At 46.1% G+C, this 15,349-nt stretch overlaps 1 protein-coding gene across 5 annotated transcripts in view; it reads right to left on the bottom strand.

The window, feature by feature from the left end:
- Positions 1-15,349, bottom strand: part of DOCK2 (dedicator of cytokinesis 2) — a 601,528-nt gene that overhangs the window by 403,529 nt on the left and 182,650 nt on the right. For all 5 annotated transcript variants that reach the window (XM_033927247.1, XM_033927252.1, XM_033927251.1 and 2 more), the window contains one exon: positions 4,235-4,311. In XM_033927247.1, coding sequence (XP_033783138.1) covers positions 4,235-4,311 — 77 coding nt within the window. The remainder of the gene's footprint in view (positions 1-4,234; positions 4,312-15,349) is intronic.

Genomic DNA, 15,349 nt, shown 5'->3' with positions numbered 1-15,349 from the left:
CTTGGAGAGGAGGCAAGACCGAAGGGTAGCACCTTGTATTGGTAATGACAGCGATTGATCATGAAGCGGAGGTACTGTCTGGAGGCCAGATTGACCGGTATATGAGTGTATGCTTCTTTGAGATCGAGGGAACATAGCCAGTCGCCCTGATTTAGAAGAGGATAAAGAATGGCTAGAGAAAGCATTTTGAACTTTTCTTTGACCAAATATTTGTTGAGATCGCGGAGATCTAGAATGGGTCTGAGATCTCCTGTTTTTTTGGGGACCAAAAAGTAACGGGAGTAGAATCCCTGTCCCTTTTGATCTAGAGGGACCTCCTCTATGGCGTTCAGAAGGAGGAGGGATTGAACCTCCTGGAGAAGAAGGAAAGACTGAGGAGTGTGCGAAGCAGACTCTTTTGGTTGACTTGGAGGAGGTAGAGTCTGAAAGTTGAGAGAGTAGCCGTGGTGGATGATGTTCAGGACCCACTGATCTGATGTGATAATTTCCCAACGGCTTATGAAATAAGAAAGGCGTCCTCCTATAGGCTGTGGAAGTTGGGTAGAAGGAGCAAGACTGGCTATGTTTTGGAGAACCAAGTCAAAAGGGCTGGGTAGACTTTTGTGCAGGTGTAGGTTTTACCTGCTGTTGTTGCTGAGGTTGTCTAGCAGCTGGTCGCTGTTGCCTTTGACGTCTAGGTTGTTGTGCAGTTTGAGGCAGAGGATGAGCCACAAATCTACGTTGGTAGGTTGATTGTGGACGAAAGGGCCTGGATGGTGGAGGCTTCTTAGTTTTAAGAAGTGTGTCCCATCTGGTCTCATGAGCCGATAGTTTTTGAGTAGTGGAGTCCATGGAATCTCCAAACAGCTCATCCCCTAAGCAAGGTGCATTGGCTAGCCGATCCTGGTGATTAACGTCCAGTTCTGAAACACGAAGCCAGGCTAGTCGTCGCATGGCCACTGACATGGCTGTGGCTCTGGAGGTCAGCTCGAAAGTATCATAAATGGATCTTACCATGAATTTTCGGAGCTGTAAAAGAGATGAACAAGTGTGGTGAAAAGCAGACTTTTTCCGATCAGGAAGATATTTCTCAAAAGCAGTGAGATTTTGAATCAACTGCTTAAGGTAAAAAGAGAAATGGAATGCATAATTTCCTGATCGATTAGCTAACATAGCATTTTGGTATAGCCTTTTACCAAACTTGTCCATAGATTTGCCCTCTCTGCCAGGAGGGACTGAGGCATATACACTAGCCCCTTTGGACTTTTTTAAAGTGGACTCAACTAAAAGGGACTCATGAGGTAGTTGGGGCTTGTCAAACCCAGGTATAGGAAAGACCTTATACAAGGAATCCAATTTTCTGGGAGCTCCAGGAATAGTCAAGGGAGATTCCAGATTCTTATAAAATGTCTCTCTCAAAATATCATGGAGAGGTAACTTAAGGTATTCTTTTGGAGGTTGGTCAAAGTCCAAGGCATCTAGAAAAGCCTTGGATTTCTTTGACTCAGCCTCCAAAGGAATGGAGAGAGAGTCACACATTTCCTTCAAAAATGAAGAAAAGGAAGACACTTCTGGTCTAGAGGAGGCTCCTAAAGCAGATGGGTCCTCATCACCAGAAGAGCATTCTCCTTCCGAAAGATTAGGATCCTCTGAGTCACCCCATAAGTCAGGATCCCGAACCTGAAAACTCCGGTCTCGAGATTCTGGAGTGGAAGGCTCTAAATGATGGGATTTGCGAAGAGACTTCCCCGACCTGCCTGATTCGGTACCGGGAGATGTCACTGTACGCACCGGAGCCGAAGTCTGTACAGCTTGATGGTGAGCTCTCGGCTCCGGTGCCAGAATCGGCATGGAGACCGAAGAAACCGACTGTACCGGTACCGACAAAGTGGATGTCGATAAAATAGGACGATCCACTATCGGTACCGGTGGCTCAGACTGGACTGGTACCGGTAAAGTCGATGCCAGGACTGAAGGCAGGAGGTGCTGTAGCTGTTCTTTAAGTTGCGCCTTCAGAACAGCAGCTATCCGCTCCTCAAGGGAAGGCACCGGTACCGTCTTTTTCTTTAATGGTACCTGCGGTGCCGCTCTACGCTCCGAGGATGAGGACCCCAATGTAGAGGGGCTCACCTCTATTGGAGCAGAGCGCTTCCGTGGGCGCCTCGAGGTCGGCAGGATTGGGCTCGCTGCCATCGAGACCGGAGGACGCTCCAACGGGGAAGGCTTCTTAGCCGGCTTACCTGGAGTCGACACCGCCGCGGTATCGCGTGGTGTCGATGATGTGGGTGCCGACTGCGCCGGTGCCGATGTCGGTGTAGAATCAGACATTTTGGCACCAAACAATAATTTCTGTTGGATTTCTCGATTTTTAAGAGTCCTCTTTTTTAGAGTTGCACAGCGGGTGCAGGTTGACGCTCGATGGTCGGGACCAAGACACTGGAGACACCAATTATGAGGATCAGTCAGTGAAATTGGTCGTGCACACCGCTGGCACTTTTTGAAGCCGGGTTGGGGGGGCATGAATGTAAAAACGGCTTCAGCCAAATCGAAGGCCGAGGCCTCGATGGTGGCTAAAGGCCCCGCCGGGGCAAAACCGAAAATAAGGAAAAAACAGTAATGTTTTTTTTTTGTTTTTTTTTAAAAGAAGAAAATAAAGAAAAAAGGAAAGGAAATAAAATTTCCTCAGCAAGTTTTCGCGAGCGGGAAGTTTCACAAAAATTCTCTCACAACGGCCATTGAGAGAGACGCGTCTTCTTAGCTCCGCGGAAACTAAGAAACTGGGGACCGCGCGCCTCTGTCGGGCGGGAAGGCACTCGCGCGTGCGCGGTGCGGCCTACCAGAACTTTCTAAGTTCTTAGAGTGCAATCACTCTAAAATTGTCCGTACCGGGGCTCCGTCGGTGCCGTCACCCATCAGTCAAGAATATGCTGCCTGCTTGTCCTGGGATAACTGTCTTTATCTCAGCGATATCGTGGTTGGTGTCTCAGCGATATCGTGGTAGATCTTTAATGCCACGAAGTTCTTCTAAAAAGGCAGCGTTCTCATTGTCAGATTTGCCAAGGTTGTTTTTGTGAGGGGAAACAGGCTCCACACTTTTGCGTTTGCCCGGCTTCGATGCAGCCATGTTTAAGTAGCGACGAGTGGTAAAAATAACAAATTCAGAGTGGGTTATATGATGGTTTTCAGAGTCTTATCTTAATTTCCTCCAGAGCTCGTTCTCTAGGCTGCCATTTGTGTCAGAGCTCACTAGTGCCCCCCCCAAGTTATTTTATTTATTCCCCCTTTTACAAAACTGTACAACTGAATGCTCTGCACTGATCCGACGCTCCAGTTGGTGCTAAAAACCTCTTGCGCGGTTTTGTAAAAGGGGGTTAGTGTGTTATGCTGTCTTTTATTTTGAAGGATCCATTTGACTAATTTCATTTAGTTTTTAACAAAGATTTCTGGTTTTAGTCTTTGTTGAGGACCTTTTTGACAGTTCACAAAGTTTACCTAACTGATTTGACTGAATAAAGTGGGTAAGTTTCCATTTAGTCATTGAACATAAAGATGATTCATTTTATTTTTATAAAATCTGAATTGATATGTTTTTATTTATGTCTGTTATATGAGTAATTTGATTTCGTTATATGATTTGATTTTTGCCCCCATTGGTTTTTTACAATATAACCCCCTCCTTTACAAAGCCACTCTAGCGTTTTTAATGCCGGCTGCATATTTTGATCATATACATTACTCTGGTACATTGTTAGAACTTATCACCTAATGTGTTTTATTTCCTTTTCTTGAACTAATGTCTCCTCAACTTCTATTTTATTTCTGATGCATTCAATCATCTGTGACTATTATCTCACTGTGGATGCACTTCACATTTGTTAAAGACATTGTTATAATGTGTTCCTTGTTGGAGCACACGTTGTTGGCTTTGTATTTCATCTTTTATAAAATCAATAAAACTCTTTGAACTAAAAAAAAATGTGGGTTTTGGTATTGTTTTTATTTAGTTATACATGTTTTTTTTATTGTAATTGAAAGGTTTTCTTTTCCAGTCATGTATGTGATTTGATACAGTTTTATGTATTTGGGAATGAGCAACTTTACACCGCTCTCTCTTTGGAACTGAATCTTCCAGTCAACTGCAACAATCTGAAGCAGGAAAATAGTGATGCACAGAGCTTCTGAACATCCACATAAGCAACTGCTAAAAAATTATTTTATTTTGTTGTTGTTGTTTGATTAGGATAAACCTGTTTACCTTGACCTCCACTGTCTCCTTTGGATGCAGTCACCTTGTTGAGCAGTGTGTGTAAAAAATCACTTTCTGCCATCACCCTAAGAAAAGAAAGACAGATAATACTCACAAAAATGCTGCTCCTGAGAGTTTTTATGAAAATAATAGCATGAGAATTTAAGATTAAATCCAGAGGTTTGATTGAGAAGAGCGTGGTGTAGTGGTTAGAGCTACAGCCTCAGCAATGTGAGGTTGTGGATACAAACCCTGCGTTACTCCTCGTGACCCCTAGCCAAGTCACTTAATCCTCCACTGCCCCAGGTACATTAGATAGATTATGAGCTGACAATAACATATAGGGAAAATGCTTGACGTATCTGTATGTAAACCGCTTTGAGTGTGGTTGTAAAACTACAAAAAAGCAGTATAGAAGTCCCAAACCCCCCCCCACACACACACACACACACACACTTTCCCCTTTTGATTTTGACAAACTGAATTTTCTGTAATTCAGCATTTCTCACTCTATTACAGGAAAATTAGCTTCCATTTACACGCTGTGTACACTGTATACTGAACTGCCCTCTATTCACACTGAGTTGGATAACCTGAACTACCTGGTGGAGAACTACCTAGTGTATGTTGGACACTACAGCCATTTTAATACATATTTTCTCACAGTCTAAGCAGCCTTTCCTTACAAGCTAACCAGATAGAACAGCATGTACTTTGCTAATCTATGACAATGATACTCCTGCTGGCCTAGTTCTTGTCTTCCTAAGGAGGATACTTCTCCAAGGTTCGGTGACCATTGTTCATTTGTACTGAGCTGTTATCAGTGCCGTATGATATATGCAAGGCACCCTGAGAAGCCACATAAAACACCCATAACAAGTAACAACCCCTGAAGGATGACGGGGGAGTAGGGATGTGGGGGCTTGGTGCCTGTCTCTAAAGCAAGCCATGGGATCCAGGCATGGCCAGGATGCTGGAATGTCACCCTTGCATCTTTGTTTCCATTTGCTGCATAAGACTGCTTACAAGGACACCATCCTGAAGACATACAGTGTTGTATAACAAACAAATCAGCCTCAGCAAGGTGATAATGTAATGTAATGTAATTTATTTCTTATATACCGCTACATCCGTTAGGTTCTAAGCGGTTTAGGATTCAAGACATGGACAAAAGAAGTTCACGACTGCTAGGGCCCTTCTCGGGGGGGGAAGTGAGAGGCGTGGACTGGGGGGGGGGAATAATTATTTATTTATTTATTTATTTATTTATTTATTTTATTTATTTATTTATTTAGATTTCTATCCCGTCCTCCCAGTAGCTCAGAACGGTCTACAAGTGAACATACACAATGGAGAGTAATTTGACATATAAGAAGTACAACATGTTTAAATGTTTGGACTATAAGAATGTGATGAATTTAAATAAAGGGAGAATAAGCAAATTAAGAGTAGACTTTACATATAAGTAGTTTAGGTTAAGAACAGTTCTATGAGTTTAGATACAGTTTGTCAGTGTAAGGACTAGGAGAGGACTATATTGAGATTTAGGGAGAGGATAGGCAGGGGAGAGAGGAGAGAGGGGGTTTAAGGGGGGGGGAGAAGATAGAGGGTGATCTTTAGTTGAAGAGGAGGGTCTTTATCAATTTGCGGAATGTTAATAATGAGTTCTGTTGTCTGAGTTGAGGGGGGAGTTGGTTCCAGAGGTGAGGAATGAAGTGGCTGTAGGACCGTTTGCGGGCAGTTTCTGTGAGGAGGGACCTTCCGGGGGGGGTGCATAGGCGTATCTCTGATTTTGAGCGGAGGGTGCGAGTGGGGGTGTAGATGGGAAGCTTGGATTTTATGTAGGAGGGGGTGGAGGAATAAATTGTCTTGTGGGCAATTGTCAGGGCCTTGAAGGCACAGCGCTGGCTAATTGGGAGCCAGTGTTCAGCATGGAGTGCTGGGGAGATGGGATCGTGGTAGTTGAGGTTGTGTAGGAGGCGGATAGCTGCATTTTGGACCCGTTGAAGGCGTTTGAGATTATTTTTGGTTAGTCCATTAAATAGGGAGTTACAATAATCCATTCTGGAGAGAACATATGCGTAGAGGAGTTGGGCGAGGTCCGGTGTGGAGATGTAGGGTTTGATCCTTTTCAGTTGGCGAAGGTAGTAGAAAGAGGTAGAGATTACTTGGGATATGTGGGCAGATAGGGATAGGTGTCCGTCTAGGGTTACTCCTAGGCTGCGAACCTGATCTGTTGCCGTTAGTAGAGTGGAGTCCCATGTTAGTGTAGGGCGTGGGTATTTGGTGTTTTTTTTCCTGATCCATAAGAGTTCGGTTTTAGAGGCGTTAAGTTGAAGTTTGTTGTTTGACATCCAAGTTTTCATGTCAGAGAGGCAGTGTTGGAGGTTAGCAATTTGGGACGACCGGTTCTCGCCTAGAGGGAGGAGTAGCTGGATGTCATCTGCATAAGAGTGGATTTTAATGTTATATTTCTTCGCTATATCGATGACAGGCCTGATGTAGAGGTTGAATAGGAGGGGGGATAGAAGGGCGCCTTGAGGAACACCATATTTGATAGGCTTGGGGTTAGATTTATGTGTTCCTAGTAGGACAGTCTGGGTCCTTTGATGGAGGAAGGAGGTGATCCATTGGAGGGCTGTGTCCTTGATTCCGATGTCGTAGAGTCTGGATGTGAGGAGATTGTGGTCGACTGTGTCAAAGGCAGCGCTGAGGTCTAGTAGGACTAGTAGGGCATCACTGCCTTTGTCGAGTATAGACCAGCTGTCATCCATGATATCGAGGAGTACTGATTCTGTGCTGTGGCCTTTTCGGAAGCCGGATTGGGCTGGAGATAGAGCAGCTTGTTCTTCAATGAACGGGTGTAGTCGGTGGAGTACAATTCGTTCAAGGAGTTTGGAGACAAATGGGAGGTTGGAGACTGGGCGATAGTTGCCAGGTTCGTTAGGATCAAGGGCGGGTTTTTTGAGAGTGGGTTTGATAATAGCTGACTTCCAGCTGAGGGGAACAGTCCCAGTGGTTAGAGAGGTGTTAATGATGGGGAGGATGGATTCTGCCATGGCATCTTCTGTGGATAGCAGGAGGCTGGACGGGCAGGGGTCGAGGATGGTGTTGGAGGGTTTGAGTTCTCTCAGTGTTTCGAGAACTTCAGTATGAGTGGCTATATGAAATTGGGAGAGAGCGGCGGAAGAGGTGGTATTTGGAGTCGGCTGGGGCTGAGTAGGAGCGGGTTTGGTGTTGGCGTCAAGGTTATCTCGAATGGTTTGTATTTTGGACTGGAAGAAGTTCGAGAGAGTCTCGCTATCGAGTTCTGTTTGGTTGCTGTGATTTTTTCTTTGGGCGTTAGTGAAGAGTTGGTTTGTGAGGGTGAACAGTTGTTTAGATCTAGAAGGGGCTAGTTGTAGGAGGCGAGAGTAGTAGGTCTTTTTTGCTTCTAGAATGGCTGCTTTGTAGGTGATGGATGTGTTGTTCCAGTGGGCTTTGGTTTCTGTGCACGGGTGTTTGATCCAGATCCTTTCTGCTTTTCTCAGTGATCGTTTTATGGATCGGAGGTCTTTAGTGTACCAGGGGGCAGGTGCTTTGTTGGTGGTTTTTTGGGTAGTTTTTGTCTGGACAAGGCTATTATAGAGGGATTGAATGTTGGAGTGCCATGTGGAGGCAGCCAGGTCAATGGAGTGGGGATGTTGGGTGCAGGTTTCATTTAGGGTGCGAATACCCGCGGCCATGGCTTGAGGGCTGACCGAATTAGGGAGTTGACGTAGGGTGGGGGGGGTAGGATCTTTACGCGGGGTTATGGTATTTTCGAGTGGGAGTTCGAATTCAATGAGGTGGTGGTCTGACCATGGGACAGGTGTGGTAGTATAAGTTTGTTGGGGCTCTGCAGTTGGGTCTCTGAGGGTGAAGAGCAAGTCTAGGATGTTGCCTGCTGAGTGCGTGGGGGTGGTAATAGCTTGGTGGAATCCCAGGTCTGAGAGGGAGGAGAGGAAGTTGTCAATTTGTCCTGAAGTGTTGGGGTAGTCTGGGAAGTTGAAATCTCCCAGGATTGTCACGTGTTTGTGTGAGATAGATAGTTCGGTGATGAATTCGAGGAGGGTCTCTAGGGTATCTGCTGGAGAGTTGGGAGTTCTGTAGAGGAGTATGAGGGCGATTTTTTGTTTGTGACCTATGGTGAACGCAATTGCTTCTAGGGAGGGAATATTAATAGAATTTATCAGTTTTGGTGTGGCGGAGGTCTTGACAATGGTAGTCACGCCACCTCCTTTCCCAGAGGTAGGTGAGCAGGCGAGGGCTTGGTAGCCTGGAGGACATAGTTCGCCTAGTGTTGTCCCATCATTGTCTTGGAGCCAGGTTTCGGTGATCATGAGGGCGTCCCAAGTCTTATCATAGATGAGGTCGTGTAGGATGAAGGATTTGTTGTTAACTGATCTTGCATTGATGAGTGCTAGTTTGAGTGTATTGCGTGAAGGGGCTTGTGGGGAGGGAAGAATGGGGATGAGGTTGGCAGGGTTTCTGGTACGGCTTTTTTTAGGTTGGGGGGAGAGATCACCGTATCTGCCTTGGCCTGTAATAATGGGGATGGTGAAGTACAGTGTTGTAAGGAGTGTAGGGGAAGTGGGGAGGGTGGGGGAGGGTGGGGAGGTGGTTTGTAAAGTGGTGGGAGGGGGGGTGGGGAGGGTGGTGGCCTGAAGAGTTGGAAGCATGGTAGGAGGGGGGTTTGAGGCGTTGGGTCGGAGGAATTCAGGAGAGTCTCGCTATCGAGCCGGGGCTAAGTCCTACTGTTGTAGTTATGGTTTGATGGGGGTCAATTTTGACAGAGTTAGTCAGGAGCTTGGAGCCGAATTGATATTTTTGGGGCAATTGGAGGAGCAATTGGATAGGGAGAAAGCTAGGAGACAGAAAAAAAGAAAGGAACCAGAGAACAAAAAGTTGAGTTGCTGAGGATTGAATAGTTAATTGTTGTTAGTTAAAGTAAGTTGTATATGTTAGTTAGAGAGCATGCAGCTTGTACGAGATAAATGTGTATGTTAAACAGTTATACGTGAATTATATATGCAGGTTGAGTATGTAGAAGTATGCAATTTGATGTAGTTAGGGGGAGCCAGAGCGCTTAGTGCTCTGTGGAGGAGCTTGTAACATGAAAGAAAAAAAGAAGAGATAGCTCCGTGGGGGAGTCAGGTCAGAGGATTCCAGAATATTGTCAGCTGCAGGTTTCAGCCAGGGAGCCCTTCCCTGAGTGGAGTCGCTTGGAGGTCCCGTTGGGCTGAGGGAGGGGCGGAGCAGGGCTCCCACGCTCCTCTCCTCTCTTGGCCGATGGTGCAGGAGAAAAGGCTGCACTTGGTGGGGGAGAACTTTTTCAGGCTCCCGAGGACTCGCGCTGGGCTGAGGGAGGGGCGGAGCAGGGCTCCCACGCTCCTCTCCTCTCTTTGGTCGATGGTGCAGGAGAAAAGGCTGCACTTGGTGGGGGAGAACTTTTCAGGCTCCCGAGGACTCGCGCTGGGCTGAGGGAGGGGCGGAGCAGGGCTCCCACGCTCCTCTCCTCTCTTTGGTCGATGGTGCAGGAGGTAGGTATACATTTTTTGTATCATTAGGGAGTCATATGACCAGAGTTCGGGGATGAGCCTTTTGAAACAAAGCAAGAATTTATCTGTATAAAAGAACATGCATCACAAGTAGGGCCAGAGAGATTTACCTGCTTATGCCGGAGGGTGTGCTAGCCCCCTGCTCGGCATATGAGTGTAAGTGTTACTCTCCATTGCATATTCTGAACTGACAATATATATTTCTTGCTGTTATGACTCTGCTGCTATAAACTTGTAAGCCATTTTACTAACAATAAAAATATTGTCTGTTTTGGAAAATACAATGCCGTCTTGTAGTCATTCCAATGAGGTCAGCAAAGCAGCCTTTTTATCTCATTGGTGACCCCGACGTGATTCCCGCAAGCATGCGTAGGTTCCCTGCGCCTGCGTGATTAACAGACTTTTTATTTTTCAGGTGTTCCTGTGAACTTCAAAGAAAAACCCGTTCAGGGGGTGTATACAGCTGCACTGGACGTAAGGTGCTCCTGGGTGAGGGTGAGCAGGAGTTTTGGGGGCCACATTGTGGACCACTTTTTGTGCCATAATTGGACGCCAAGACTCCACAAAAACAGATTTCTAGTCACCCAGAGACCGTACGGAATTAATACTGTACAAACTGTAAGTACAACCTTTTATTTTACTTTTTATATATATTAGCGTTATCAATAGGGAAAGATAGTACAGTGTAGGGAGGCGCGTGTTTGTTTTTTTCAAGCAATTGTATATTTGTACATAGAATAAGGACTTGTACAGTTTAGTCTGCATCAAGATGTTACCTCTAGAAGTCGTAAAAACAGCCAATCATTCTCAATTAGCTATAAATATAACCCACTTCCATGAAAAATGGATCAAAGTGACAGCTAAAAAACCCAAAAACAGCACAGATAATTGGCAATGGCCGAAGGAAGGTTCCCTACTGTGGGAAGACCTGGTGAAACTTCGGACCAATATTATGCAGCATAAGACTGGAAAATCTCAGAGTGATCATTTAGAAATGTGGACCTTGTGGCGGGAGTTGTGTACTAACCCTCCCATTACACAGCAAGTAAAAATAGCTGTCAAAACAAAGCAGAACATGATCCCTGCAGAAGAGTCTAAGCCGCCGCCATATGAGGATAGCCCAGTGCCTGCGGCACCTCAGGCAGTGCCTCTCTATCCTGTGTTACCAGACTTGGACAAGCCTGCTGAAGGGTATTCTCCAGCACTTTTTGACCCTTCCCTGGTAAAAAGTGCTCCAGGGGATGTGGTTCCCACAGTAGTTTCCCCTGCCCATTTTGGAACAGGCAACCCTTTTAGAATCGAGGGAAATGTTACTCTGACCCCTCAGAGTGGATTAAATGTACCTGGCAATCACTTGCCCGCTCAGGACTCTGGATCAGAATCTGAGTTTTCTGATTCATCGTCTGATGCAGCACATGCTCAAGTGCCGGCACAGACTCCTTTCCGAAGGATGGACATCCCGTTACGACCAGAAGAGCTGGCATTAACTCGGATGAATCCACAGTTTCCACAGCTCACATCCATGCCTCCACCCTTAACACCTTACCACCCTGTAGTCGGTGCTCTTAGGGACCATTTGGCACAACACCAAATCCCACTGCAGCCACCACAACCCACCTTTGCGCAACCTATAAATGCTTATCAGAGCCCCATTTATGCAGACCCTGTCAGAACCATGTTCCAGTCAGCACGATCTCCCATGGAGATAGTGCTCTAGAACGAAGGATCTCCCACGTATGTATACGTTTGGGTATCCAATTTGGCAGGCTGGACAGAAGGACAGTCTCCACAAATGATTCCCTACCCCAGAGAGGGGTCGTTTGCAACAGTTCATATGAATACTGCCAGACTGTGCATCAAGCAAGGCACAGGAGACCCCGGCTGGGATCTCAAATACATGAAAAAAGGCTTAAAGGTGTGGGAAAAATACGAGCACATTTACAAGGGAGAAGCAGTTCAATTCCCAGGAACTGCTTTAAGACAAAGCGTGGCTACGCCCATGCCCATCATGCAAGCCCCCCTTCTCATGAGCACAAAAGAAGGAGGGGGAGTGCAGCGCTCCTACATTCCTTGGAGCTTCACTGACTTCGTGGCAATTAAACGGCAGCTTCCCCCCTTGATGCAGGGAGCTGGCCCATGGATTAAGAAGTTTGAAAAAATTACAGCTCAGTGGACCTTAGGAATAGGTGATGTCCGACACCTATTAGTCCAATTGGTAGGCAATACAACAACTGATATCTTTTCAGATGCTGGCATTCCAGATTATACACCCGATGTCACATACTTTGACGGAGCCCCATTCAATACCAGCCGCCCGAGGGTCTGGAAAGCACTAAGGGACAGATACCCTGACATTAAGGATTTTTCAAAATTAACAACTAAACACTACTCTCTGACAAATGACATTTATGACCATATCCGGATGTTTGAAGATCAATGGGAAGATGAGATGAATGAGCCTTGTAGTCATGTGACAATGAGAGGTCTGGCATACCAGATCTTAAAAGGCACGTTGCCAAAGAAGGTGCAGAGTAAGTTAGACAATATTGTAGCGATTGAAGGAAAAAATTGGAGTGAGATTGTTTCTCATGTCACTCATTTTGTGAAACAATCAAAGGAAGAGGAAGCTAAAACAGAGAAAGAAATGGTACAGATGCAAAAGAAGGTTTTCGCTTTACAGATTGAAAAGGAGGAAACAGCGAAGGTAGACAAGCAAGTTCAACATGATAGCCAGGCTATCCAAGCTAAAATAAACACGGCTGTAGATAAGGCATTACAACTTGCTCAAATTAACTGGACAGATAGCACCCGACAATCCCCCTTCCGAGGAAGCCGTAGGGGGAAGGGTGCCCCGTCTCAATCGCCTAGATCTCAGATACAATGCTTTAATTGCCATAGATTTGGCCATTATGCAAATGAATGTAGAAATCAAACCCTGCGAGGGAGGGGCAGATTCAGGGGAGGCAGGGGCAATCCTCGGCCCCCTGGCAACCCTTACAATCGAGGAGGGCATATGAATTGGGACCACGCTCCTGATTTCCCTTATCCTGCTGGAGCCCCGCACCAGTGGGAGGGCCCTGAGAATGGGGGTGAGTATACTCAATGACGGTCTCAATACCTTCATGCCATTCAAATGTCTGACACTGAACCATTGAAGTATATTCAGGTTACTAAAGAACCTAGAGTACCGTTCATTGTAGACACAGGAGCCACTATGTCATCTGTCAATTTTGTGCCCATAGGACACACAGTCTCTAATTTTCAGGTCCCCACTACTGGCATTGAAGGTAACGTCACAAACAATAGGGTCCTAAAAAGAATCCCCCTCCTCATTGATCAGGAATTGGTTATCACAGACCTCCTTTATGTCCCGATATGCCCAGTAAACCTGCTCGGGCGGGATGTTTTAAAGGAACTCAGAGCTGTTATCACATTCTCTGGTTTGCTCTCAGCTAATTTGCCACTCCCGGAAGATGTGATCACCCAACTCCCTGACCTTGAATTTGGGAAGGTCATTTCAGTTCATGAAGTAATCCTCACATTAAAAAAGCCTGGTACTGGCCCGACAACTCCACAGTACCCCCTCAAGCCTGAAGCTCTCCAAGGGATTCGCCCAGTCATTGCCAAATTGCTTGAGGCAGGAATTATTGAATTCACTTCCTCCCCTTGGAATACACCATTGTTTCCTGTACTGAAAGCAGATGGTAAAACGTATCGCCTGGTCCATGACCTCCGGGACCTGAACATACTCCTGGAACAGGAATTTCCTATAGTTCCTAACCCTGTGTCCCTTCTTACTTCTCAATCGGTGATGGCATGGCACACTGTCATTGATCTGAAAAATGCATTCTATTCAATTCCTCTAGCCATAGAGTCCCGTCCTTTGACAGCGTTCTCTGTTGGTGTGAATCGTTACCAATGGTCCCGCCTCCCTCAGGGATTAAGTGACAGTCCAGCTCTGTTCACTAAAGTCCTAGAGCACGACTTACAGGTTTTCCGGGAGGAACTGACAGGAAACACACAAGTTTCCCTTTTTGTGTATGTGGATGACATACTGCTGTCTGCATCTACCATTACAATTTGCAGACACTTTAGTGGCAGACTCTTGCAAGTGCTCACTGAAGGAGGATATGCTATAAATAAAGACAAAATTCAATTCTGCCAGCAGACCGTGACATTCCTCGGACACACATTTGGTCCGGAGTCGAAATTCCCTTCTGCTACTGTTTTGGAAGAGATCACAAACATTCCTCTTCTACAGACTATCAAAGAACTCCGCGGCTTGATGGGAATGTTTAATTACTGTAAAGATTACATCCCCTGTTTGAGTCTCAGAACAAAACCTTTGCGTGAATACTTGAAAGGCTCTCCACGGTCCTCAGACCGCATCACACTTACGAAAGCTCAATCAGATCTCATTGACCAGCTGAAACAGAATCTCCTGCAGGCTCCGAAATTTATGTTCCCCCTTCCCATACTTCCGGTCGATCTTTTCTTGATCAATGACCAGGATGGGTGGAGAGCCAGTGCTTATCAAGCCAACAGTCTGGTTTTGTACCTCAGTGGCATCTTCACCCCAGTGGAAAGATGCTTTACTGAGTGTGAACAAGCTGTGGTAGCTGCGGCTACTGCAGTTATCAAACTTTATCAGACCCTGCCTTATGCCATCATCACTATGCATTGTGTTCATGAGGTTTCCAAGGTTTTACGTGACCCTGCTGTTACGTTCACTGCTCGTCGTCTGGCTACATATCTTGCAGTGTTATTAACTGGAAATCTCACCTTTGTTCCTCCGACCAAAGCAGACTCACTCTTGGACAGAGTACAGCCATTCTTTCAATGCCTGCAACCCACACTCTTGCAAGCCCACGGATGTCCTTACAAGGACTCTCCACAGACTCTGATAGTCCCCCATAAAACAGGGATTTACGTTTTCACAGATGGTTCTCATACCAAGCGGGGCACAGCCTTTGCTCTGTTAAAATACTCAGTAACTCAGGATCAGTACAGCACTGAATGGTATTGCCTGTCTCCCCATGAGTCAGCCCAGACCGCTGAACTGGCTGCAGTACTCCAATGCCTGAGAAGCCATCCTGCTGAGCCCTTAACTGTTTTTTCAGACTCACACTATGCCCTATCCAGCATTTCTGACAACCTGCTGAAATGGAAAAAGAGGGGTTTAATTGATAGTGCTGGACGACTTCTGCAACATCTTTCCATTCTACAAGAAATCATGACTCGCCTTGATTCCAGAACCATCCCAGTAGCGCTAATCAAGATCAAAGCGCATGATGACGCTGATAAATCCCCTGAGCAGTGGTCCCACCAATTTGCAGATCTTCTTGCCAACCAGGCCACTGAGTATACTTATTGCCGCCACCCTGAGTCCCAAGAAACATCTGCCATGATTCTCACTAGGGCCCAGGTGAAACAGGGACTACCAGCTCTGGATCATGACTTTCATCCACAGATGGGCCTCACGCCTCAGGACACTGCTCATTGGGAGCGCCTCGGCTGTATCAAAGTGAAAGGTTTGTATGTTACC

This window comes from Geotrypetes seraphini, chromosome 18 (genome assembly GCF_902459505.1).
Source record: "Geotrypetes seraphini chromosome 18, aGeoSer1.1, whole genome shotgun sequence".
Classification (NCBI taxonomy): Eukaryota; Metazoa; Chordata; class Amphibia; order Gymnophiona; family Dermophiidae; genus Geotrypetes; species Geotrypetes seraphini.
Note: the sequence above shows the minus strand (reverse complement) of the source record. Positions and strands in the feature narration are given on the sequence as shown.